The sequence below is a fragment of the Eubalaena glacialis genome, chromosome 2 (genome assembly GCF_028564815.1).
Source record: "Eubalaena glacialis isolate mEubGla1 chromosome 2, mEubGla1.1.hap2.+ XY, whole genome shotgun sequence".
NCBI classification, from domain to species: Eukaryota; Metazoa; Chordata; class Mammalia; order Artiodactyla; family Balaenidae; genus Eubalaena; species Eubalaena glacialis.
Genome location: NC_083717.1, coordinates 59459984 through 59483683, shown reverse-complemented (window position 1 = coordinate 59483683; position 23700 = coordinate 59459984). Strand labels below are relative to the sequence as shown.

Genomic DNA, 23700 nt, shown 5'->3' with positions numbered 1-23700 from the left:
TCTACAAAGATATCTCCTATGTAGCCAAAATGTAGCCATCAATATCAAGAAGTTAACATTGACATAGTACTACCATCTGATCCCCAGACCCCATTCAAATTTTGCCAGTTGTCCCCTTAAAGTCCTATATACCAAAGGGATCTGTTTCAGAATCAAGCATATTTAGTTGTGGTGTCACTTGAGTCTCCTTCTATCTGAAACAGTTCTTCAGTCTCTCCTTGACTTTCACAACCTTGACACTTTTGATGATAACAGATCAGTTATTTTATAGAATGTCCCATAATCTGGGTTTGTCTGATGTATCCTCATGATTAGATTCAAGTCATACATCTTTGGCAGGAATATCACAGAAGGAATTCTGTGTACTGCATCCTATCAGGTAATGTACAATTTTGATTTGCCCCATTATTCATGATACTAATTTTGATCACTTGGTTAAGGTAGTATATTGGTTTCCTAATGATGCTGTAAGAAATTACCACAAATGTAGTGGCTTGAAACAACATAAATTTTTTTCTCTTACAGGTCTGAAGGTGAGAAGTCCAAAATCAGTCTTATGGGGCTAAAATCAACGTACTGGCATGACTGGTTCCTTCTGAAGGTTCCAAAGGTGAATCTCTTCCTTGCCTCTTCCAGTTCTGGAGGCTGCCTTGGCATTCCTTAGCTCATATATAGATCACTTCAATCTCTGCTTCCATCTTCACATACATTCTCTCACTCAGATCCCCTGTCTCCCTTTAGAAGGACCTCTGTGACTACATCGGTCCCACCAGGAAAATCTCCCCATCCCAAGACCTTTAATTTAATCTCATCTGCAAAGTTCCTTTCACCATATAAAGTGACATCCACAGGTTCCAAGATTAGGATGTGGACATCTTTGGGGATCATTATTCAGCCTACCACAGGTGGTATCTGCAAAAGCTTCTCCTCTGTCAACTCTTTTCCCCCTTATAATTAATAAGTATTTTGTGGGGAGGTACTTTGAAACTATGTAAGTTCCTCATTTCTCATCAAACTTTCATCATTTATTTACTTCAATATAGTCTTAAAGTTTCTAATTTTATTCAATGAGTATTCATCATCATCATTATTTATTTTAATGCTAAAATTGTCCCAGATCTGGTCAGTGGAATCCTTTCCCAATCATTCTCTGAGCACTTCACTTATGTTCCAGCACACGTTAGGCTGTTTTGAATGGACATCATACCCTCTCCCTCTCTCTCTCCCTTCCTACCCTCCCACCTCTGCTTACCTAACTTAAGGTTTTGCAGATGCCTCCAAGTTTTATGGCATTTTCAAGCTCCCATACTGTGGTATATGAGGGATAATACACATCCTATGAAGTTAGGGCCTCAGACAACAGATCAGCAGCAGCATCCCTACCCTAGCATCCTTTCAGGGACTGGTGTACATCCAAGCCCCCAGCTTCTAGCCAGGAGTCTTTTAGTCCCTTTTTATCCCTAAGGACCTGCCACTGCCTTTGGCTTCCAGAGCCCAGCAGGCTCCAGGCTTCAGCCCCCCATCACTTTGCATTTCTTTTTTGATTTTAGTTCATGGAGATCTTATTTTTTCAGCCTGGCTATGTCTTTTTGGTTTGCTTTGTATATTTCACCTATTTATTGCTGCAGTTTGGAGAAGAGAGGATGCACTCAAACCTTAATTCTCCAAGCCATCTTAAAGGGAAAGTCAGCTCCATTTCAACAGTGTTCTTTTTAAAAGAATATGTCAACATGTCAGACTATAGCAAAAAAGACATTGGGGGAAACAATATGATAGCAAGACTGAGAGTCCTGGAGAGAAGGTGGCAAAGCTGCCGTTTGTAGGCGATCACTCTCCCAGACGCTGCCCTTCCCACCCTCCCTCCAGTTGTTAGTTTCTTTTTTTTGGGGGGGGTCCTCATTGCTCTGCCTGGCTTTTCTCTAGTTGCCGCAAGTAGGGGCTACTCTTCATTGCGGTGCGCGGGCTTCTTATTGTGGTGGCTTCTCTTGTTGCGGAGCACGGGCTCTAGGCCCGCGGGCATCAGTAGTTGCAGCACACGGGTTCAGTAGTTGCAGCGTGTGGGCTCTAGGGTACGCAGCCTTCAGTAATTGTGGCTCATGGACTCTACAGCACAGGCTCAGCAGTTGTGGCACACGGGTTTGTTACTCCACAGCATGTGGGATCTTCCCAGACGAGGGCTCGAACCCATGTCCCCTGCATTGGCAGGCGGATTCTTAACCACTGCGCCACCAGGGAAGTCCCAGTTGTTAGGTTTGCCTGTTGGGACCCAGACAGGGGAGGGGGTGGGTGGGGAGCTGGAGTGAGAGGGAGAAGTGCCATGGGCTACAGGAATATGCCAAAGGCTCTTTTGGATCCTGGATTGAGGCACCGCTACTGGCCAGGTCCAAAAGTAGGGCTGCCCTGGCGCTGATGCCTATCCTGTGAGGTCCCCCAGCTCCCAAGGGAATGATACTGATTCCAACACTTACCCAGGACCACCTGGCTGGAGGAGGGGGTGCTTGCTCCCTTGAGTCACCAGAGCTGCCTGTGGTCAGCACAGGTTGTAAGGCTCAAGGGGGAGGACACAGCCAGCCCACTCTGGCTCCATCCTGTCCCTTCCCCAGTCACCCAGTCTAGGTAAGGGGACCCTGAGCTATTTCACCCTCCCAAATTCCACACACTTTTCCTAAGCGCCCTTTCCCCAATGTCTGCAGATAGCTGCCCCCCACTCCAGCTGGCTTACTCCCCACTCCCTGCAGTGCTCCTTTTTTTCTGCAAAGCCCATGAGCATAGACTTGAGATCTTTTTCTGAAAGACCTCCTGAGTCCTGACGGCAGGCAAAGCCCAGGGACCTCCCGGCTGGAGTACAACCACTTTCCCCAACAGTAGAGGGATCCAGAGCCAGCGTCTGCCTCAGTCTCCCCAACTGTACAAAGGGTGCATGCACTGTCCCGCCGGACTCCCTTCAAGGAAAGTTGGAGGCCGGACGAGGTCGGGAAGCGCAGAGGACAGCCCCCGGGAGACGACCCTAGGCGGTTGGCCGAAAAGAGCCGGTCCAGCCCGGATGGTGCCGGCCCCGCCCCATCCCCTTGTGGGCGTAGCTCACAGCTGCTGCCCCCCAGCGGGGCTTGGCTGGGCTCTCCGCGGGGTCCTAGTGCTCGCCGTCACCACGACTTCAAACCTCCAAGGCCGTGGGCACCGGCTCTCACTCGCCTGCCCGCGGCCGCCGGTGCCCGGGCGGTCCGACCGCTGAACTCGCCTAGGTTGCCTCTCCAGCCCCCGCCCGTCATGAGAAGCGCGCTCCCCTTGCTCCTTTTCTCCCTGGTTGCCCTTTGCGGGCGAGGTGAGTTCTCTTCGGGGAAGGAGGGAGGGACGCCTGGGTCGGCCAGAGCCCGGCTGGACTTGCCACAGGTGGGAGGGAAGGGAGGGTGTCCAGCACCCAGGGGAGTGGCCCGAGATTGTCCGGGACGAATGGGGGCGTGGGCGGGGCTAAGCCCACTCACGGCAGCAGGGACGGGTCAGGATGAGTGGGTCTGCGACGTTTGGGGTGGGGACCGCCTGTCCTCTGCGCGGCCGCCAGGGCCACCCTCCATATGGAGCGCCTTTGGGCTGGGTAGCGGGGCTGAGTGGTACCCGCTCGACAGGCAGCTCTGCTCAATCCCAGCGCTACTGTAGATAGGGAAACTTAGCCTGGGGAGGGGGGGGGCTACCCAACTCGCCAGACCAAGTGTGTTTGGGGGTGGATCTCTTAGAAAACACACTTTTATGGCACCTCTGCCTCTGGTCACCCACTCCTAGGGGTTGGCCGGCCGGGACAGCCAGCTTGGCTGAGTGCGGGGCTGGTGAAGTGGAGCCTGCCCCTCAGGAACCTGCAGACACCCGGAAGGGAAATCCAGTCAGCCCTTCCCAGGCAGAGTCCAGATATGGTGAGGATTGTCTGCTCCCGGCCTCAGTCTCCCCAGCTGAGTTCCAAGGACTCTTTCAGCTCCTACCCTCCAGCCCAAGCTTGTCCTTCAAGCCCTAGTCAGCCTAGAGGACCAGGGCTATATCTTCCTTGGACAGAGATACACCACCAGGGGTGTTGGAGGTAAGGGGTAGGGGGACATATGAAGTTTCTATAGGGAAGCGGAGATCTCACCAAAGATGGTGTCTGCACTCCATGTGTGCATCCTGGATCTGTCACCACTTGCTCAGTGACCCTCTCTGGGCCTCAGTTTTCCTATCTGTTCTATGGGGATGATATGCCTTGACTACATACTTAGGGACTCAGATGTGAGTCAGTTGCAGTGTTTCTTGAGTATGGTCCTGGGGCCACCTGCATCAGAAACACCCACTACACATCCCCGGGGCCCCATCCTAGGCTCACAGGATCAGAATCTCAGGAAATGGAGCCTGGGAATCTGCATTTATACAAGCATCCAGATGATTCTTGCACATGATTGGAGAAGCTACTGATAATATATTGTGAGCTTTTTGTAAAACATAAAACCCTCAACTTTTTGAAAAAAATCCATAGCTGCCTTTTAATAAATACAAATCTCTTGTTCCCTTCCTCAGTTAAGGACAAACATCCCCAACTGAAAATCACTCTGCCTTTCAGATGCCCACTTGCCAAGATTCCACTGACCCTTTACTTTCTGTGGTTTGTATTCCAAACCAATAGGTATTGCCTTTCCATTTTACCAATATAGATTTTTACCATTAGCTCTGCTTTTTCAGACTGTACACACACTCACACGTTTTCGAATTCCAGCCATGGCTTCCTCTCAGACTGTTAACCCCTTACTGGTGGGGAGCAGTTTTTCCAGAGAAGGCCAAGGAAGGCAAGGCCCTGGACAGAGGGAGGGCGGGCCCACTCCTTCTCAGAATCACTGGGTCATGACTGACCTCTAGTGGTGGCCTCTTTGTGTAACTGTGCCGGCCCCAGGGCTGGGAGGTGACCCTCAACTGTGCCCCAGAAGCTTCCACCTCTTCTGGGCCACCCCTGTCATCTGGGGGTGAGAGGCCTGTTCCTTGTCTTTTGAACCCGGCAGGCCTCATAGGCATAAAGCAGCAGATTGAAAAGCCTAAACAAATATAGTTTGGAAACCCCTCTGCCCGCCATGCACATATACAAGTACAAACACAGGCACAGGCATGAGTACACACTTGGCTCTGGACACCAACATGGCTTCTGCAGGGACAGGCTCCTTACGGGGAAGTTAGCAAGGGCACGAAAGAAGGCACAGGGGTTAGGGGAGGGCCTCTAACTGGCTCTGCCTCTGACTTGCTGGGACTCCTTGAGTAAGTTCCTTGCCCTCTTTGGTCTCAGTTTCCCCAGATAAGAAATAGAGAGTGGGCTAAATGGTCTAAGGTTTTTGGAACCTCTTTCTCTGGATCCCACAGCTGGTCCTCAAGATGGGTGAGGGTCCCTGGGGGCCAGCTGAACGACTGAGAGGCAGGACAGGCCCAAAGGTGAGCAACCTGAGCATCCCAGGTGGGCTTGGAGCTGGAACACAAGCCCCCACAGCCTGCAGAGCAGCCCATGCCTCTCAGGTACCTAGGTACACCAGCCTCCTGGGGCTGCAGAGATGTGGGATCCAGCCTCCCCCAGCACTGCAGGGCTGGGGGCCAGGAGCCTCAGATTCTGACCCGAGCTGTCCCAGACATGCCTGATGGACTTGGGCAAGTCATACCCTGCTGACATGATGGGTCAACTCAAATATATATAATAAAGAGGGGCTATGGGAGAGACCCAGCTATAACCTGGGGCTACAGACTGGCTTCCAGGGTATTCAAGCAGCTGGCCTCCGGGAGGGGGTCCAGGGTATGAGAGGCAGGGCTCAGAATGTAGGCCAAGCATCCACAGAACCCCCTCTGGACAGCCTGGGGCAGGTTGGGGGAGGGACAGTGGGCAGCAGGTGCCCTGGGAGCATCTTTCACAGGCACTAAATACTGCATTTGCTCCAGATAGGCAATGAGTTGGAAAGTGCAGGGAGCAGGCAGGGTGGTGGCTGCCCCCCGTGGCCTCGTGTCCAGCCCAGCACCCACCCAGGAGTCCACCTCAGACTTGCTCTGTCAGGCAGTTCGCACTCTGGGCCCTGTGGCCGCATCCAGAGGGTGGGATTTGGTAAGACAGAGTGAACTGGCCCCTCAGCGGAGGATGTAATCCCAGTCCTGGGCCTGGTGAGCCGGCAGACCCAACCCCGCCTCCTCAGCCTCCGGTATTCCCTTATCCTTTTCCCACTTTCTTGCCTGCCCTGACACTGTTTCCTCTGCACACCTGCATCTCTTCCCCTGTTCTTGGGGTCTCCTGCTCAGGTGTCCTTGACCTTCCTCTGAGGCTCCCTCTTTCCCAGGCCCCTCCCCAAACTGCCCTTACCTGAAGTCACCAGAGTGAACAGAGATCGAGTTCCTGAACCTCCCCTTCACTCCCAGAGGTGTGAGGGAGATGGAACAAAGACCCAAACACCACATGGCAAGAGATCTGGGCTGTGAAAAGGGGCAGATCTGGGGCTGTGGGAGCTCAGTGGGGCTCCCGGCCAGGTCAGGCTCCCTGCAGGAGGCTGCGTTTGCGGGCTCGCAGGTATGGTTCTGAGCCCAGACCTCTCCTTTAAGCTCCAGAGCCAACTGCCAGCTGGACCCCTCCATTTGGTGTCTCAAGGTGCACCCTGCACCCTGTAGGGGCAAGTCTGAACCCAGGAAACTCCCCCAGCCCAGGCCTTTTCTCTTTTAGTGAAAGCACCACCATCTCCCCAGCTCTGCACACAAACCCATGTTTGAATAATATCTCTCCTCCACTACACGGGAGGCTCTCTGAGGGCAGGAGCCAGGGTTTTTGCTGGCTGTTACCCCCAGCGCATAACATAGTGCCTGGCACAAGAAAGACTCTCACATATTTGATGGCTGGTCGCCTGGGGGCCGTCCTGGCAGAAGAAAGAGTGTGCTTGAAGATTTAGAAGTGAGACAATGAAGGCCACATGGGGAAAGGAAAGTAGTATATATGGCCAAAATATACAGTACCTGGGCGTAGAGATGGAGAGGTAAGAAGAGATCAGGTTGAGGAAGAAATGCTGGTGCCAGGGGCTTTGGATGCCAAGCCGAAACGTTTGGATTTGAACTCTGCCTACAGCTCTGAGAGGTTACGGGCAGGGATGGGCTCTGGTTCAGTAGCTGTAGGAAGACCACTCTGGCACTGTATGGGACATGATGGCTGGGGCAGAGTGGGGGTGGGGAGAGGAGCAAGGAGGCTACTGGAAGAGCCTGGGGCAGGGTGGTGAGCCAGGACCAGGAGGGATGGAGAGGGGAGGACAGACTGAGAGATTTGGAAAGTAGAATAGACAGAACTGGGTGGCCACTTGGATGAACCAAGGGAGGGGTCAAAATAGATGCCCAGGTTTTGGACTAGATGTCTAGAGCGTGGGGTGCCATTCGTTGCTAGAGGGAACAGGAGGAGGAAGATGTAGGGCGTGGGAGGAGAGAGCTGAGCTCTGTCTTGGATAGATTTAATTTGAAGTCTCCAAGGAGAGGCAGGCCTGCCAGCACCTTAGCTGCTCCAGCTGGCCCCGAGGGCACCTGTGCTCTCTGGCCCTCGCAGCTCTCCCTTTCACTGCCATCAGCTGGATGAGGACCCAGCAGATCTGACTATGTGTTTTCCCAGGGGACTGCCGCGTGGCCAACGCGGAGGAGAAGCTCATGGATGACCTCCTGAACAAAACCCGCTACAACAACCTGATCCGCCCAGCCACCAGCTCCTCAGAGCTCATCTCCATCCAGCTGCAGCTCTCCCTGGCCCAGCTCATCAGTGTGGTAGGTACAGGGGGCAGCTGTGCCTTCTCCGCGGCTGGACACAGTATGCTACATCCTCCTCATATGAATGCTCCCCTCAGAGCTGCTTCCAGGGGCGGGGTTCCAAACCTGTGCGTGGGGATGTGGAAAGGGCCACAGGGAAGATTAACAATGAGCCATGGTTCCCTCAGGCACCCCCAACTCAGAGATAGCAGAGGGGAGAAGGGGAGCTCCCTAGTGCCTCAGCCTTCCTCAGCACTCCCTACCAGGCCTCACATCCACACATCAAGACCTGACAACCCTACTTTTGCACTCTGTAATCCATTCTTCATTTCCATACCTGCAGTGACCGCCCTCATTTATCCAGACCCTCAGTTGGCTAGACCGATGCAGCAGCTGCCTCTGGTCCTGTCCCTATACCTGGGCCTCTGTACCCATCGGTTTCTGTACCCTAGTTCCTATCTCCCCCGAGTAGGTAGGGGGTATGTGAGGTCATCTGTTGAGCAGACTGGGGGAGATGATAGGGTAGAAGGAGGAGAAGCTTATGGCCATGTTGGAGGCCCACCTTGTCTATGGCAGGCCCATTGGCTGCCTACCCAGTGGACATTCCTGCCTCACAACTTTGTTAATAAAACTATGACTTGATATTGGATACTCATGAACTTCATGGGCCCTTCTCCGGCCTCCTTGCCACGTATTGTTAAGTCGTAGCTAACCATGGTAATTCTATTCCTCCAGCCAATAATCAGTTAAGGCTTAGGCAAGAGCTGTAGCCCTGGCATTGGGATGTAGGGGCTGCCCAAAGGGGCGGGGGTCTCTGGGAAAGTTTTCCTCATACTCAAAAAGGGACCCAAGGAAAGATTTGCCATTTCCTGCCACAGACATTGTCATGTGAAGGTTTTATATTTGGAACCATGGCCTCCATCTTACGATTGTGGGGGAAAAACAAGAGAATCACAGAGTCCTAACATCACTGTCAACAACCTAGAATCCTGACATCATTGAATTACCGCATTAACCAACACTGAAATGATTGGCCTGCTCTCTTGTTATATGATATAACAGATGTCCTTATTGTTTTAGCCACTCGTAGTTGGATGTTTTGTTGAACATCCAGCTATGCTTGAAGCCAAAGCATTTTAACTGGTCCTGGGATATGGATTGGCAGGTGACTCCAAACTGGGAAACTAGAGTGCACAAAGTGGGCAGGACATCCCTAGCAAAGAGAAGAGCACGTGCAAAGGCACAGACAGCATTTTTGGAATGAAAGAATCATGACTTAGAGGCCGAGTCAGGGGTCTCAAAGTTTAGGCAAATTCCTTAATTTATGCATATGGAAAAAGATCAGATGAACAACCTAGGACCTTGTCCAGGAGTTCTGGCGATGCCAGAAGTAGATCCCAAATTGCCTGACTCCCAGCTCTGCACACTGACTGGCCACTCCTTTTCCCAAGACCTTGCCAGGGCACTGGAAATCCACCGTGCCTCTCCTCCTGAGCCTTGGGGAGCCAACCAATGTGGCTGAACCTCCTCTGGTCTGGTGGCTGCCTTCTTACTGCCACCCTCTCTCTCTAGCACAATCAGCCCTCACAAACCCAGCCCCTCCAACCTATAGCCCTCACGAAGGCTTTGGCCAGATTAATGGCTGGCTTCCTCCCCTGGGACGAAGCACAGCCCAAGAATGGGGGAGGGGTGAAAAGCCTGTGCTCTCTGTCCCTCTCCCCTCCGCAGGCCAACTGGAAGGAATAAGTGCTTCCGGCCAGGCCGCTCCCAGGCTGGTGTCTGAGTGTTACTGTCCAGCCAAAGGCTTTTTGCTTAATGGAGTGAGCCCAGCTGCGGCCTTGCAGCTGCGGCCTTGCAGCTGCTGCCCTGGTGAGGGGGAACAGGAAGGCAGCTCTAGCCACACTTCCAGGCTAAGGCTGCCCCTGCCAGATCTGCTCTGTGGTCCCTGTGGGATAATAGAAGTTACCAGAAGGAGGAGGGCACACAGCCTCCAGCCCCAAGCCTATGAGTGTAGCACTGTGAGCTGTCATAATCCTGAAAGCTGTGTACAGAACAAATATGAGGTTTGGGGGGGTTATTTTTCCTTTTGTATTTCAGGGTTTGGTTTTCAAGGAGGGAGGGTTATGGGCATAACCAGTTTAAAGATGGAAGTTTCTAGGGAGCAGGCAGGGAGTTTGTGCTGTGTAAGGCCAGCAAGCCTTCAGAAGCAGCTCTTTGGGAAGGCCAGGACTGCCTTTGGGAAGGCAGCTGCTGGGGGAGTAAAGGGGACTGAGGCACCGGACTAAAGAAGGAGAGAACTTTCTGGGTGGTAGAAATGTTCTATACCTTGAAAGGAGGTAGGTTACCTGGATAATGCATTGTTAAAACTGATCAAACTGTACCCTTAAGATCTATGCATTTCACTGTATGTAAATTGTACCTCAACTTCACTGTATGTAAATTGTACCTCAACTTTAAAAAAATTATTTTTTAAGACAGATGAAGGTTTTCAACTTTCTGTAATGACAGAGTATCTTGTTGCAGATTAACTTTTCCACAAGAACAATTAGAAAAGGGGGACAAAAATGCCTGTCCTCCCACAAATCTGTTTGAAGGAGAGCTGAGCCAGGACTTGAAGGACCAGGATCCAGGAGGTGACCCTGATAGCTTCTGGTGCTTTTCCTGTCATTTGATGATTGGTAAACAGTATAGAGCCAAGGGGCTAGGGAGCTGAGTACAAAGTGGTGGCTAAGAGGCTGGGAAGCCTAGCTGAACGCTTGGCACTCTTACAGGGCTAGGATGACACAAATTGGAATTGGAGCCCCACTAAGGAGATGGGGCCTTGGTGAGGACCTTGCAAGGAGCATCGCTGAGAGTCAAAATGAATCAAGAACAGACCAGCCCTCACAAAAACTAAAACCTGCTTTGAACCAGCTCAGTCACAGACTAGATGAAGGTGATCTGTCCCTCCTCTAACTGCCTGCCATAAAGCCAAAGTCAGTCGTCCCTGGAGGCAGATAAAGTCAGATAAAAACTTACTAGGCAGGCAATAAGACAAGACTAAATAAGAAAAAACCAAGAGAGAAAATAAGAGAAACAGACACACAGATGATTCAAATATTGGCGTCATCAGACATAGACTTTTAAATAACTGCCGTTAAGATGGTAAAATATATGTTATGTGTATTTTACCACTATTAAAAATAAACAAAATAAATAAACATTCTTAAAAAGAAAATGCGATGCATTAATATGTTCAAGAAACTTATAATGATGGAGAATTTTAAATTTATTAGATGGGTTTAATAGCAGATTGGTCATAGCAGAAGAGAAAGTTAATGAACAGGAAGAGAGGTCAATCGAAAATATCTAGACAAATTATAGTAAAAAGAAAGGAAAATACAGAAAAGAAGATAATATGATACAGGATAAAAATGTCAGGACTAACGTGTATTTGGAGTTCCAGAAAGAATGGGAATAAAAATAAGAAGCAAAGGTTGAAGTGATACTGACTGAGAATTTTCCAAAACTGACTAAAGACATTAAGCTACACATGCAAGAGGCTCTATGAACCCTATGAGGGGTAAATACAAAGAAAATCATACCCAGGTACATCATACTCAAACTCCTGACAACCAAAGACAAAGAAAATCTTAAGAGCAGTCGGGGGAAACAAAAGTCAGAAGCAACAATAAAACTCACAGCTGAAAATGGAAGCCAGAAAATTGAATGACATTTTTTAAATGCTGCAAGAAAAAACTGCAAACCTAGAAATATACCACCAGTAAAAATATAATTAAAAATGAAGGTGAGGGCTTCCCTGGTGGCACAGTGGTTAAGAATCTGCCTGCCAATGCAAGGGACACGGGTTTGAGCCCTGGCCCAGGAAGATCCCACATGCCGTGGAGCAACTAAGCCTGTGGGCCACAACTACTGAGCCTGAGCTCTAGAGCCCGCAAGCCACAACTACTGAGCCCACATGCCACAACTACTGAAGCCTGCGCACCTAGAGCCTGTGCTCTGCAACAAGAGAAGCCACGACAACGAGAAGCCCTCACACCACAATGAAGAGTAGCCCCCACTCACTGCAACTAGAGAAAGCCTGTGCACAGCGACAAAGACCCAACACAGCCACAAATAAATAAATAAATAAATTTATTAAAAAAAAAAAAAAAGAAGGTAAAATAAAGATGTTTTCAGGAGAGAGAGAGAGAGAATTTAATACAAGAAGACCCAATACGGAAAATGATCCCAGATGGAAATATAGAAACGTAGGAAAGAATGAAGCACAACAGAAAGGGTAAATATATGGGTGAATTTGAATTGATATTGACAGTATAAAAAAAACAGAAAAAAAATATCTTGCAAGGTTTTAATTATATGTAGAATTAGATATATGACAATAACCCAAAAGTAAGGAGGGGGTAGATGAAATTGAAATGTTCTAAAGTTCTTGCCTTGTTTTGGAAGTGATAAAAGAACTAATTTATATTAGATGCTAAAAAGTCAAGTATATGCGTATTGCAGACTCCAGAGTAACTACCTAAAGAAGAGTCACATTAATATCGGGAGAAATGGATAATAAAATCGTTAATCCAAAATAAGGCAAGAAAAGAGAGAAAGGGAATAAACAGAAAACAGATAGATGGTAGGTTTAAGCCCAAATTTATCAGTAACTACACTGAATGTAAATGGCCTAAATACTCTAATTAAAACAAGACATTTGGGGTGGGGGGGGAAGACAATTGGCATGCATCCTCTCTCTCCTCTTCCCATCTACCCCTCAACAGTCTGGAATGTGGGTGTAATGACTGGAACTGCAGCAGTCATTGTGGACCATGCAGATGAGAGCCACACTCTAGGTGTGGTAGAGAAGAAATCTGGAAGGAACCTGGGTCCCTAAAGACTTTGTAGAGCAAAGCTACCATATTACAGGTATACCTCAGAGATACTGCAGGTTTGGTTTCAGACCACCGCAACACAGTGAATATCACCATAAAGCAAGTCACATGATTTTTTTGGTTTCCCAGTGCATATAAAAGTTATGTTTACACTATGCTCTAGTCTATTAAGTGTGCAATAGCATTATGTTTAAAAAACAATGTACATAACTTAATTTTAAAATACTTTATTGCTAAAAAATGCTAACCATCATCTGAGCCTTCAGTGAGTTGTAATATTTTGCAACTCATCATCAAAGATATTGATCATAGATCACTGTAACAAATACAGTAATTGCAGTAGTAACATCAAAGATATTGATCATAGATCACTGTAACAAATACAGTAATAACGAAAAAGTTTAAAATATTGCAAAAATTACCAAAATGTGATACAGAGACACAAAGTAAGCAAGTGCTGTTGGAAAAATGGTGCCAATAGACGCTCCACACAGAGTTGCCACAAAACTTTGCTTTGGAAAAAATGCAGTATCTGTGAAGCACAGTAAAACGAGGTATGCCTGTACGTCCAAACTGTTACAAGAGAGAAATAAACTTATTTAAGGCAGTGTTACTCTGGCTCTCTGTTACTGGCAACTGAACCTTTTTCTACTGATATGCTTACCTAGTTGAGGGTTCAGGAAAGGTTCCTAGAGGAAGTGACTCCCAAGCTGATATCAAGATGCTGGAAGTTATCTTGGTGAAGAGGAGGCAGGGAAATTGGTACAGACTGAGAGCACAAGACACATTCGGAGAACTAAAGAAGGCCAGGGTCGGGGCAGATGTTGGGGGAAGGGCACAGAATAAAGGTGAAATGAAGCTGGGAAAGTTGGCAAGACTTTGCAGACCCTGTGAAGGATTTGGATTTTTATTTTATATGTGAAGGAAGCCACAGAAGTGACCTAAGTAAAAATAGGATTAAGGGGGAAATGGCAGGAAATTTGGAAGTTTCTTCTGGCTGCAGAGGAAGAATAGATGTATGTCTGTCTGTATGGGGTATGTGTGCAGAGTGGTCATAGACCAGTTGGGAGGGTCTTGCAGTGGTTCAGGTGAGAGATGGATTATGGTGGCCTGGATTATTGTGGTAGGATTCTTATAGTCTTCAGAAAATATTTACTGCATATCTGATACATCCCAGATACCCTTCTAGGTGCTGTTTGCCCTCAAGGAACTTAGATGCTAGTAGGAGGTGGCATATAATACACAAATAGAGGTGGCCAGTGGTGATAAGAGCTATAAAGAAAAATGAAGCAGGGGTGACGCAGTGGTTAAGAATCCGCCTGCCAATGCAGAGGACACGGGTTCGAGCCCTGGTCCGGGAAGATCCCACATGCCACAGAGCGACTAAGTCCGTGTGCCACAATTACTGAGCCTGTGCTCTAGAGCCTGCGAGCCACAACTACTGCAGCCCGCATGCCTAGAGCCTGTGCTCTGCAACAAAGAGAAGCCACCGCAATGAGAAGCCCACACACTGCAACAAATAGTAGCCCCCGCTCACCACAACTAGAGAAAGCCTGTGCACAGCAACAAAGACCCAACGCAGCCAAAAAAACAATTAATTAATTAATTAATTATTTTTAAAAAAGAAGAAAAATGAAGCAGGGAGAGAGGGGAACAGGGTGCTATTTTATGTAGAAAGGTCAGGGAAGACCTGAAGAAAGTGAGGAAGTTAGCTGTGTGGAATTCTAGGAAGAGGGAATAACATGTGCAAAGGCGGAAGCAAAGAGACACGTATAGCTGAAGTGGGATGAGCAAACAGGAAAGTGTTGAGATAAGAGGTACTAGAGCTAATAGGGATGGAGGTGGGGGAGGGGGGCAGATCATGGATGGCCTTGTAGGCCCTGGGCAGAACTTTGGCTTTCACTTTAGATGAGATGGGAGGGGAGTGGAGGGTTTCAGCAGAGAGACGTAGTCTGAGGAGCTGAGATTTTAAAAGGATTACCCATGTTGCTCTATAGAGAACAGACTAAAGGCAGGCCAAGGCAGAGCAGGAAGGCCAGTTGGGAGGCTACTGCAATAGTCCAGGCAACAGATGATGGTGGCAGAGGAGATGGGGAGAAGCAGACAAATTTGAGACTCGTGTAGGAGGTACAATCTACAGGACTTACTGATGGATCAGAGAGCAAGGGATCAGGGACAACTGCCAGGTTTCTGGCTTGTGGAACTGTATGGCTGGGGGGTGCCAGTCACTGAGAGGGCAATGCCAGTGGAGGCCCAGGTCTGGGTGAAGGTCATGAGGTTTGTCTCAGGCATGTTGGGTGTGAAATACGTCTGAGCCCTCCGAGGATGTTAAGTTGGTGGTTGGTCACGTGGCCCTGGAGCTCAGAGACTTTTGCTTGATAAAGTGGGGTCTATCACCTCCTGACAGGTGAACTGATAACCTCATTTCCCTCCCCAGAATGAGCGAGAACAGATCATGACCACCAACGTCTGGCTGAAACAGGTAAGTGCCCTGCAGGGTCCCCAGCCCAAGGAGGCATTTTCTCCAGGGCTGCCCCTTGGCGGCGAGGGACCTACAAGTGACGGGGCCTTGCCTGTCTGCTCAGGAATGGATAGACTACCGCCTGGCCTGGAACAGCTCCCGCTATGAGGGTGTGAACATCCTGAGGATTCCCGCAAAGCGCATCTGGCTGCCTGACATCGTGCTTTACAACAAGTTAAGTGGCAGGGTTGGCCAAGGTGGTGAGGGCCAGGCCTCCAGTCCTGTGCTTCACCCAGACTTCCAAGCTGTCAGGCTGCAAGAGGAATTAGAGATGAGCAGAGCCAGCACCCTCAGTTACAGATGGGGAATTGGAGGCCAGAGATGGGGAGGGCCTTGTGACTCACTCAGGCACAGCTGGGACCAGGGCCACCATCCTGACCCCAAGTCCAGTGCTCTTTCTGTCCTCCATACTGTCCTCTTTCTGACCTTCGCTTGCTTTGTCAGTGTTGGGTGTTGGTAGCACTGACTTGATATGCATAAATATCTCAGGTAGGTGGAGGGGGATAAAGAGACTTCCCAGGTCGTAGTTGTACCAGCAGAAGCAAGAAATGATTAGGAGTAGGTGGTCTAAGGACAGAAAGACCTGACTTTAAATCTTAGCTGTACTGCTTACTAGTTTTCTGACCTTGAAGAAGACAACTTCTCTGAGCCTTGTTTTTCCCATCTGTAAAATGGGGATGATAATATCTACTTCATTGGACTGTTGTGAGGCTTAAATGAGCTAATCTATGTAAAGCCTTCAAGCTGTTTCATGGCAGGGCTCTCGCCGCCAGGCAGTTGCCAAGTAAAGCAGGCCTTTCCAGTGAGGGCATGGGGGTTTGGAAGAGTGATTAGTGAGAAATAATCCTGCAGGGCTCTTTGGCAAGTTCTAAGAACAGCCAGGCATCATCTATGGATTTCATGATATTCTCCTCCATGCCCTGCCCCCACCCCCAGTGCCGACGGTACCTACGAGGTGTCTCTCTATACCAATGTGGTGGTCCGCTCCAATGGCAGCATCATGTGGCTGCCCCCTGCCATCTACAGGAGTGCCTGCAAGATCGAGGTGAAGCACTTCCCCTTTGACCAGCAGAACTGCACCCTCAAGTTCCGCTCTTGGACCTACGACCACACGGAGATCGACATGGTCCTCAAGTCGCCCACGGCCAGCATGGATGACTTCACCCCCAGTGGTGAATGGGACATAGTTGCCCTCCCTGGGCGAAGGACGGTGAACCCACAGGACCCCAGCTACGTGGACGTGACTTACGACTTCATCATCAAGCGCAAGCCGCTCTTCTACACCATCAACCTCATCATCCCCTGCGTGCTCATCACCTCCCTGGCCATCCTCGTCTTCTACCTGCCCTCCGACTGTGGCGAGAAGATGACGCTGTGCATCTCTGTGCTTCTGGCGCTCACCGTCTTCCTGCTGCTCATCTCCAAGATCGTGCCGCCCACCTCCCTCGACGTGCCGCTCATCGGCAAATACCTCATGTTCACCATGGTGCTGGTTACCTTCTCCATCGTCACCAGCGTCTGTGTGCTCAACGTGCACCACCGCTCACCCAGCACGCACACCATGGCGCCCTGGGTCAAGCGCTGCTTCCTACACAAGCTGCCCACTTTCCTTTTCATGAAGCGCCCTGACAGCAGCCCCTCCAGGGCCCCCCAGCCCAGCCAGGCTCACCTGACCAAGTCCAAGGCCACCACCACCGCCTTGGCCATGGGTCCCACCAGCTCCTCCAACCTCTACGGGAACTCCATGTACTTTGTGAACCCTGCCTCTGCAGCTCCCAAGTCTCCAGCCGGCTCTGACTCAGCGGGTATCCCCAGGGATTTCCGGCTAAGGTCTTCTGGGAGGTTCAAGCAGGATGTGCAGGAGGCTTTAGAGGGTGTCAGCTTCATTGCCCAGCACATGAAGAGTGACGATCAGGACCAGAGTGTAAGTTGCTAGCCCAGCCCCCAACACCTGCCCAATAGAAGAGGCTGGGATAATAATATTGTCAGCTTCCCATTTCCTGAAGTTAATTCATGAGACAAGCGTTCTCAAACTCTTTGTTTGAATAAGGAATCCAAGACTGAAATGAGTTTTATTCTAGTTTCGTGCATCGAGGGATAGGAAGGAAGTACCAGGGATCCTTTTTTGTTTGTTGTGGGTTCCCCAAAAGCAGAGCCTGATATAAGGACCTGGGCAGAGGGAGTTTTTTTGAGAAGTGATCCCAGGAAGCACAGTGAGGAAGTGGAGAAAGTGAGACAGGGAAAGGAGGAAAGCCAATGTCGGTATCAGTGAGCAGGATACTGCCACGGGCTCTGGGGGCTAGTCCAGTCAGAGAGCCTCTGTGGAAGCTGGAAGCATGGAAGCAAGCCTCAGAATCATCCCCCAGGAGGGAGGAGGGTATTTGCCCATTAGCTCCCATCCCCAAGGCTCTAGTAACCTTGGGGGCATTAACTCCCCTGCACCTCCTGGTTTTGCCAGCTGGTTGTGGAGCAAGCAGTTTTGGTGCTGGAGAAAGCCCTGGGGCAGAGAAGAGAGGAGAAGCAGGCAGAAAGTGGAAGGCTGTCGTGGGCTGGAAAATGATTCTGCAGCCTTTAGGGACACAGGTGGGCCAGGGCACCAAGGGCATATGCTCCCATCCTTGTCAGGCTTGCCAAGAAGCCATACAAACATTTATAACTCTTAGGAGTATAGAACCATCCATTTAAATATTATTGCTACCAGGATAATAAATTATCAAGTACAATTACAGATTTCTAAAAAGAGGTTAAGTTTACTTTCACAGGACAAAGCCGTGAGTTCTAGAGTTTAGGTGTCTTGACCGACTCCTCTGAACAAGTTAATGCTTCAAAGGACAATTTTATAACTAAACACAGAACGTGATGGTACGGTTAGAAATTTTCACACACATTTCCAGACTGGGTTGGAGAACAAGTTTCAGAGTCTTGGGAATGTTTGCATTTTAACACCTTATCAGATCAGATTCTTTGAACAGGTTTTTATGCCACAACACGCAGCTGCATGCGAAAAAGAGGGCATCGCCTTGTTCTTACCTTTCTGTGATTCCTTTTCACTAGCCACATTCTCAAGGGAAGGCACAGGGATTCCATTATTTAGTGCCAAGAGAAAAGAGCAGGGTGGAAAAGCTCCAAAATTACACTGTGAAAACAAGAAAGAATTGCTAACAAGCGGAATATAGGACACAAGTTCTTCTACACCCTTGTCCTCAGAGTGTAGTCCTTGGACCAGCAGCACCGGTCTCACCTGGGAGCTATTTAGAAATGCTGCATCTCAGGCCCCATCCCAGACCTGCTGGCTCAACAGCTACATTTTCACCAGATCCCCAGGGGATTCCTAGGCTCAGTCCAGTTTGAGAAGCACAGCTCTATAGGATTATCAGATTTCACTTTCTAAAAAATTAATTTAATTATGCTTGCTTTAGTTCAGAACCATTCAGTAGTTCAGCATCACCTAATTCATTGACTCCCAAATATTAATATACAGACTGGGGCCCTCCTGGCTAATTAGGAACCACTTGGGCAACTTTTCAAAATACAGCTTTGGGGCCACCTGTTCTGACTGAACTGGGATCTCTGTGGGAGGTGGTCCAGGAGCTGCATTTTTCACCAGATCCCCGCTGGTTCCTGTGCATATGCAGGTTGAGAAACTGGTCTCCTGCAGCCCTGGCTGAGCCACCCGCATCCTGAGCTCTCTCTTCTAAAGGTCTCACCACCCCCTAGACACTCACAGGCCTCCGCCTCTTTCTAACTCAATTAATTAAAAGCATTTTGTGGGAAGGAGCCAGGCAGGGCCCACAGTTATTATATTTGCCCGTGTTCATTGAGCTCCAACCACACATCAGGCACTCTACCAGGACGTGACATACGTTACTGCTAATTCTGCCAGGAACCTGTGAAGTGTCATTTACTCGAATCCCGATTCTACAATAGAAAAAGCTAGGCCCAGAGAGGCTCATTAACTTGCCCAAGGTCACACAGCTGGCACAGAGCAGAGCCAAGCTCCATACTCAGATCTTTCTGATGTCATTAACATTCCTTGCCCTTCGCAGTGCCTTGCCCTGAACTGACACATGGGGGCCTTATTGGTTGATCGACTTTCTCATGTCTAGCTGGAGAGAAGAGGCTTTCTTCCCTTCCAGAGCATGCCCGCCCCTATGCCAACCTGGGCTGTTTCTCATCTTCAGCACTTTCACCCTCCCTGGTGATTAACTGGTCACTATAAATAGCACAAAAATATAAAAAGAGGGGACAAGGCGCACACACACACACACACACACACACACACACACACACACACACACACAGTTGTTTGCAATTAGGGCTGTCACAAAGAAACCCAAGAGTGCCGTGTGGAAAGTGGGCGGTGCCTGCTGCATCTAGGAAACAGACAGCAGCTGTGTTTGGCTGGGGGTGTGGGGCTGGTTGAGCAGGGATTACCCTGGAGGGGAGATGCACACCACTGACCAGGGCTCTGACAAATTGGGTCACTGACATCAGCTTGCCCATTGCTGCCCGAATTTCCAGCTCCAGAGCCTCTGCTGAGCTCTGCTGATCCAGCCACTCTCCACCAGGGCAAGTACGCATGCAGAAGGATCCAGACAGGCTGGGCTGTGAAAGCGGGTGAGGGGAAGGGAGACCAGAATGCTGGGTCTCTCTGGGGGCATCTCCCCCAGGCCAAGGAGGCAGGCACATCTGTGGTGGCACCTCAGGAGGCTAGCCATGTTTCTGCCAATCCTATACCCCACACCTGGGCCTGAGAAGATGGGGGGGCGGGGAAGGAGGTGGAGAGAAACCCAGATGATGTGGAAGGAGGCTGGGTCTTAATTACAGGAACTAGCAGACACCGCCGTTAATGGAACTGAGCAAATTAAACAGGATTTCCAGGTGTCCTGCAGGTCGCATTGCCCAACCCCGTCTCAGCTAGGTGCACCTCTAGTCTTCCTTTGGGTGAAGCCAGCTCAGGCAGGGGGCTTGGGGTGAAAATGAGAGCAGGGGCCTTGTGATCCTCAGGTCTCATTCCCCTTATTTATAATCCAGTTTGGTTTCGAATCACACATGTGGCATTAATAACCCCTTCCATTCCTAACCTTCCCAAACAGCCCGGTTCCCAGTGGCTCCCTGATGCCATGCAGGGCGGGTAGGGGTGGATTGAGGACCCGAGAGGCACACAGGTACCCCGCTGAAAGACCAGCCTCAGACTCAGAACTTACCACTCCATGTTCTAAGTGGCCTACGGGGTCCCTGGCCAGATAGTGAGGCCCCAGCTCGGGGGAGGAAGGAAAGCAGGGAGGACCTCCGCGCTCGGCGCCTATAACCAGCCCCTCTGTCTGCCCACAGGTCATTGAGGACTGGAAGTATGTGGCCATGGTGGTGGACCGGCTGTTCCTGTGGGTGTTCGTGGTTGTGTGTGTGCTCGGCACTGTGGGGCTCTTCCTACCTCCCCTCTTCCAGACCCACACACCTTCTGAAGGGCCCTAGGCTGCCCCGCGTGTCTGAGGCCCCCAGGATGTGGGGTGAGATGATGTGAGTGGCCACACGGACAGTCTGCTGCTTCCTTCTGGGTCACGGCTGATAAGGCCCTAAATAAATGAGTCTGTCAGCCATCAGCCCCATCAAACAGCCATGGCCATGGGAGGGGCAAGGATGGGGGGGCCTGGACCGTCCTCTCTGAAGGCCTTGGAGGAACCCCAGGAAACCCGCTGCAGGAGGGTCTTTGGACACCTTAATTCCGGCCTGGCTTCCTTCCCTGCAGCAGGCACTGGGGATAAAGATGCGTGTAACGGTGGCACCCACAGTATGCCAGGCATCTGGTCTGCATGCCGGCTTCCCTCTCACTCCATCTCCCTCCACTCGTCCTTATCCACTAGGTTCACTGGCCTTCTTTTAGTCCCTCACATGCTTCAAGATCTTCCCAGCTTAGAGCCTCTGCATTTGCTGTACATTCTACCCAAACCTTCTTCCCCAGATGTCTCGTTAGCTCTTCCCACGGCTGCATCATTCAGGGCTCTGCTCCAATCTATCATTTGTCCAATGTCACCTCCCCCAGGGGCCTTCCCCAGTCACTCATTCCAAAGCATTCTCCCCACAGCCACGTTACCCCGACACCTTCCTCCAGCAGCCCTCGGTACCCGAGGCTCTCACCCGCTAGAGTGTGAGCTCCATGAGAGCAGGGACCTGGCCCTTCGTGTTCGCTGCAGTATCCTCAGGACCTAGGACAGATCTCAGCCCATAGTAGGTGCTCAATAAATGTTTGTTGAATGAAGACAAGGCTCCTATTCCTCCTTCAATCTCAGATGCCCCCTCCCCTCAGCAGCTTTCCCTGGTTTCCCACCTGAAAGGAATGGCTCTCTCCTCCATGCTCCACGGCCCTGGTCATGTTCTGCTTTTTATCCCGGGTGGGTCAGGTGTGTCTCCCTCACAGATGCTCTGATCGGTTTCCCCTACATACTGTCTTTTGCACGGTGCCTGGCACGTCGTAAGCACTCAAAATATTTGTGCGATGGAGGAGGACTTTTCAAAACTCTATTTTAAAAATTATTATACAATAAAACTGACTTTTTAGGTACTGTTCTATTAATTTTAACACATGTATAGATTCATGTAATCAGGATGTAGGAGTCACTCATCACCCAGAACAGCTCCCACCTGCTACTCCTTTATGGTCACATGTCCCTCCACCCCTAACCCCCCGCAACCACTGAGCTTTTCTCCATCACTATAGTTTAGTCTCTTCAAGAATAACCTCTAGGGACTTCCCCGGTGGCGCAGTGGTTAAGAATCCGCCTGCCAATGCAGGGGACATGGGTTCAAGCCCTGGTCTGGGAAGATCCCACATGCCACGGAGCAACTAAGCCCGTGAGCCACAACTACTGAGCCCGCATGCTGCAACTACTGAAGCCCACCCGCCTAGAGCCCGTGCTCCACAACAAGAGAAGCCACTGCAATGAGACGCCCGTGCACCACAATGAAGAGTAGACCCTGCTCACCGCAACTAGAGAAAGCCTGCGTGCAGCAATGAAGACCCAACACAGCCAAAAATAAATAAATAAATAAATAAATTTATTAAAAAAAAAAAAAGAATAACCTCTAATGGGGACTTCCCTGGTGGTCCAGCGGTTAGGACTCCATGTTCCCAATGCAGGGGGCCCAGGTTCGATCCCTGGTCAGGGAACTAGATCCCACGGGCCACAATTAAAGATCCCGCACGCACCAACGTTAGTATGGAACCACTGGAGAGTGGCTTCTTTCACTCAGCATAATGCCTTTGAGATTCATCCAAGTTGAAGAGTGTAACAATAGTTTGTTCTTTTGCATCCATCATATGGCTGTTGAAGCACATTTAGGCTGTTACCAGTTTGGGGCAATTATCAATAGCGTTACTATAAACATTTCACATATAGGATTTTGTGTGAACAAAACTTTTCATTTTTCTAGTTAAATACTCAGGAATGTGATTGCTGGGTTATATGGGGAGAGTATGTTTAAACTTTTAAACTTAGTTTAAACTTTTAACTTTTAACATACAGTATGAAACTGTAGAACTGTTTTCTGGAGCAGCCATACTGTTTTGCATTCCCACCAGCAAAGTATGAGAGATCCAGTTGCTCTGTTTCCTCATCTGCACTTGGTATTGACGGTATTTTTTTATTTTAGCCATCCCAGTGGCTGTTAAGTGGTATATCACCCTGGTTTTAATTTGCTTTCCCTAATGGCTAGTGATACCAAAATCTTGGCTCTCTGTGCACTGATGCCAAAAAGAAATATGGAGACAGAGTTTTGGAGAAACAAGAAAAATGGCTTTAATCTTTGCCTGGCAAAGGGGGTAACACAGCAGGCTAGTGCCTCAAGAGCTGTGCCCCCTTCCCTGGGGAATAGGGAAAGGTTATATAGCCTGGGACTCATGGTCTGGGGTAGGTGATAAAGCTCAAAGTAATGAAGGTCTTGCATTTCTTTCGTTCTGCAAATTCATGGCCAAAGCTGTCATCAGGTCGCTCAACAACTGGGTCTGGTGCCCCTGAAGTTATCCACCCGTGACCTTCTGTCCCAAATGAAGAGTGCTACAAGGGAGTGTAGGGGGAGAAGAAATGCCAGGTGCAAAGGGTAATTCATATGGAGTCAGAGAGTAATCAGCTTTGTGAAGGACAAGTCTAGCTACAAGTGTTTGTTAAAAGTAACAGCTAAAGAATAACCACGATTGCTTAACTCTTTCAGGCCTGTTTATGTTGTTTCCCCAGCCTGTTCATTGTTTCCTTATTTTCCTTGTTTATCAGAAAACAGAAGTCTCATTTCTATTTTTACTGCAACACTAGCAGCAAATGTTGGACATCTTTTCGTGAGCTTTTGGCCTTTTTTGGTCAAGTGTCTGTTTAACTCTTTTGCTCATTTTTAAAACTGGGTTTTAGTTTTCTTACTGCTGAGATCTTAAAAATAACTAGATATAATTTACATATCATAAAATTCACGCATTTTAAGTGTACAGTTCAATGAGTTTAGTAAGTTTATCACTATAACCCAGTTTTAGAACACTTGACATCACCCCAGTAAGATCCTTAT

The 23700-nt window shown here is 49.5% G+C and overlaps 1 protein-coding gene and 1 non-coding gene across 2 annotated transcripts; both read left to right on the top strand.

Moving 5' to 3' along the window:
- Positions 1–3152: 3152 nt before the first annotated feature.
- CHRNB4 (cholinergic receptor nicotinic beta 4 subunit) lies at positions 3153–21466 on the top strand. Its single transcript, XM_061181860.1, has 6 exons — positions 3153–3322; positions 7619–7767; positions 15067–15111; positions 15215–15324; positions 16087–17074; positions 20485–21466. Exons 1-6 carry the CDS (start codon positions 3268–3270, stop codon positions 20623–20625), a joined length of 1488 nt encoding a protein of 495 aa, XP_061037843.1. The 5' UTR covers positions 3153–3267; the 3' UTR covers positions 20626–21466.
- A 779-nt stretch (positions 21467–22245) lies between these two features.
- Positions 22246–22318, top strand: TRNAW-CCA (transfer RNA tryptophan (anticodon CCA)). The gene has a single exon. It is a non-coding gene; the product is annotated as a tRNA-Trp (tRNA).
- Positions 22319–23700: the final 1382 nt, after the last annotated feature.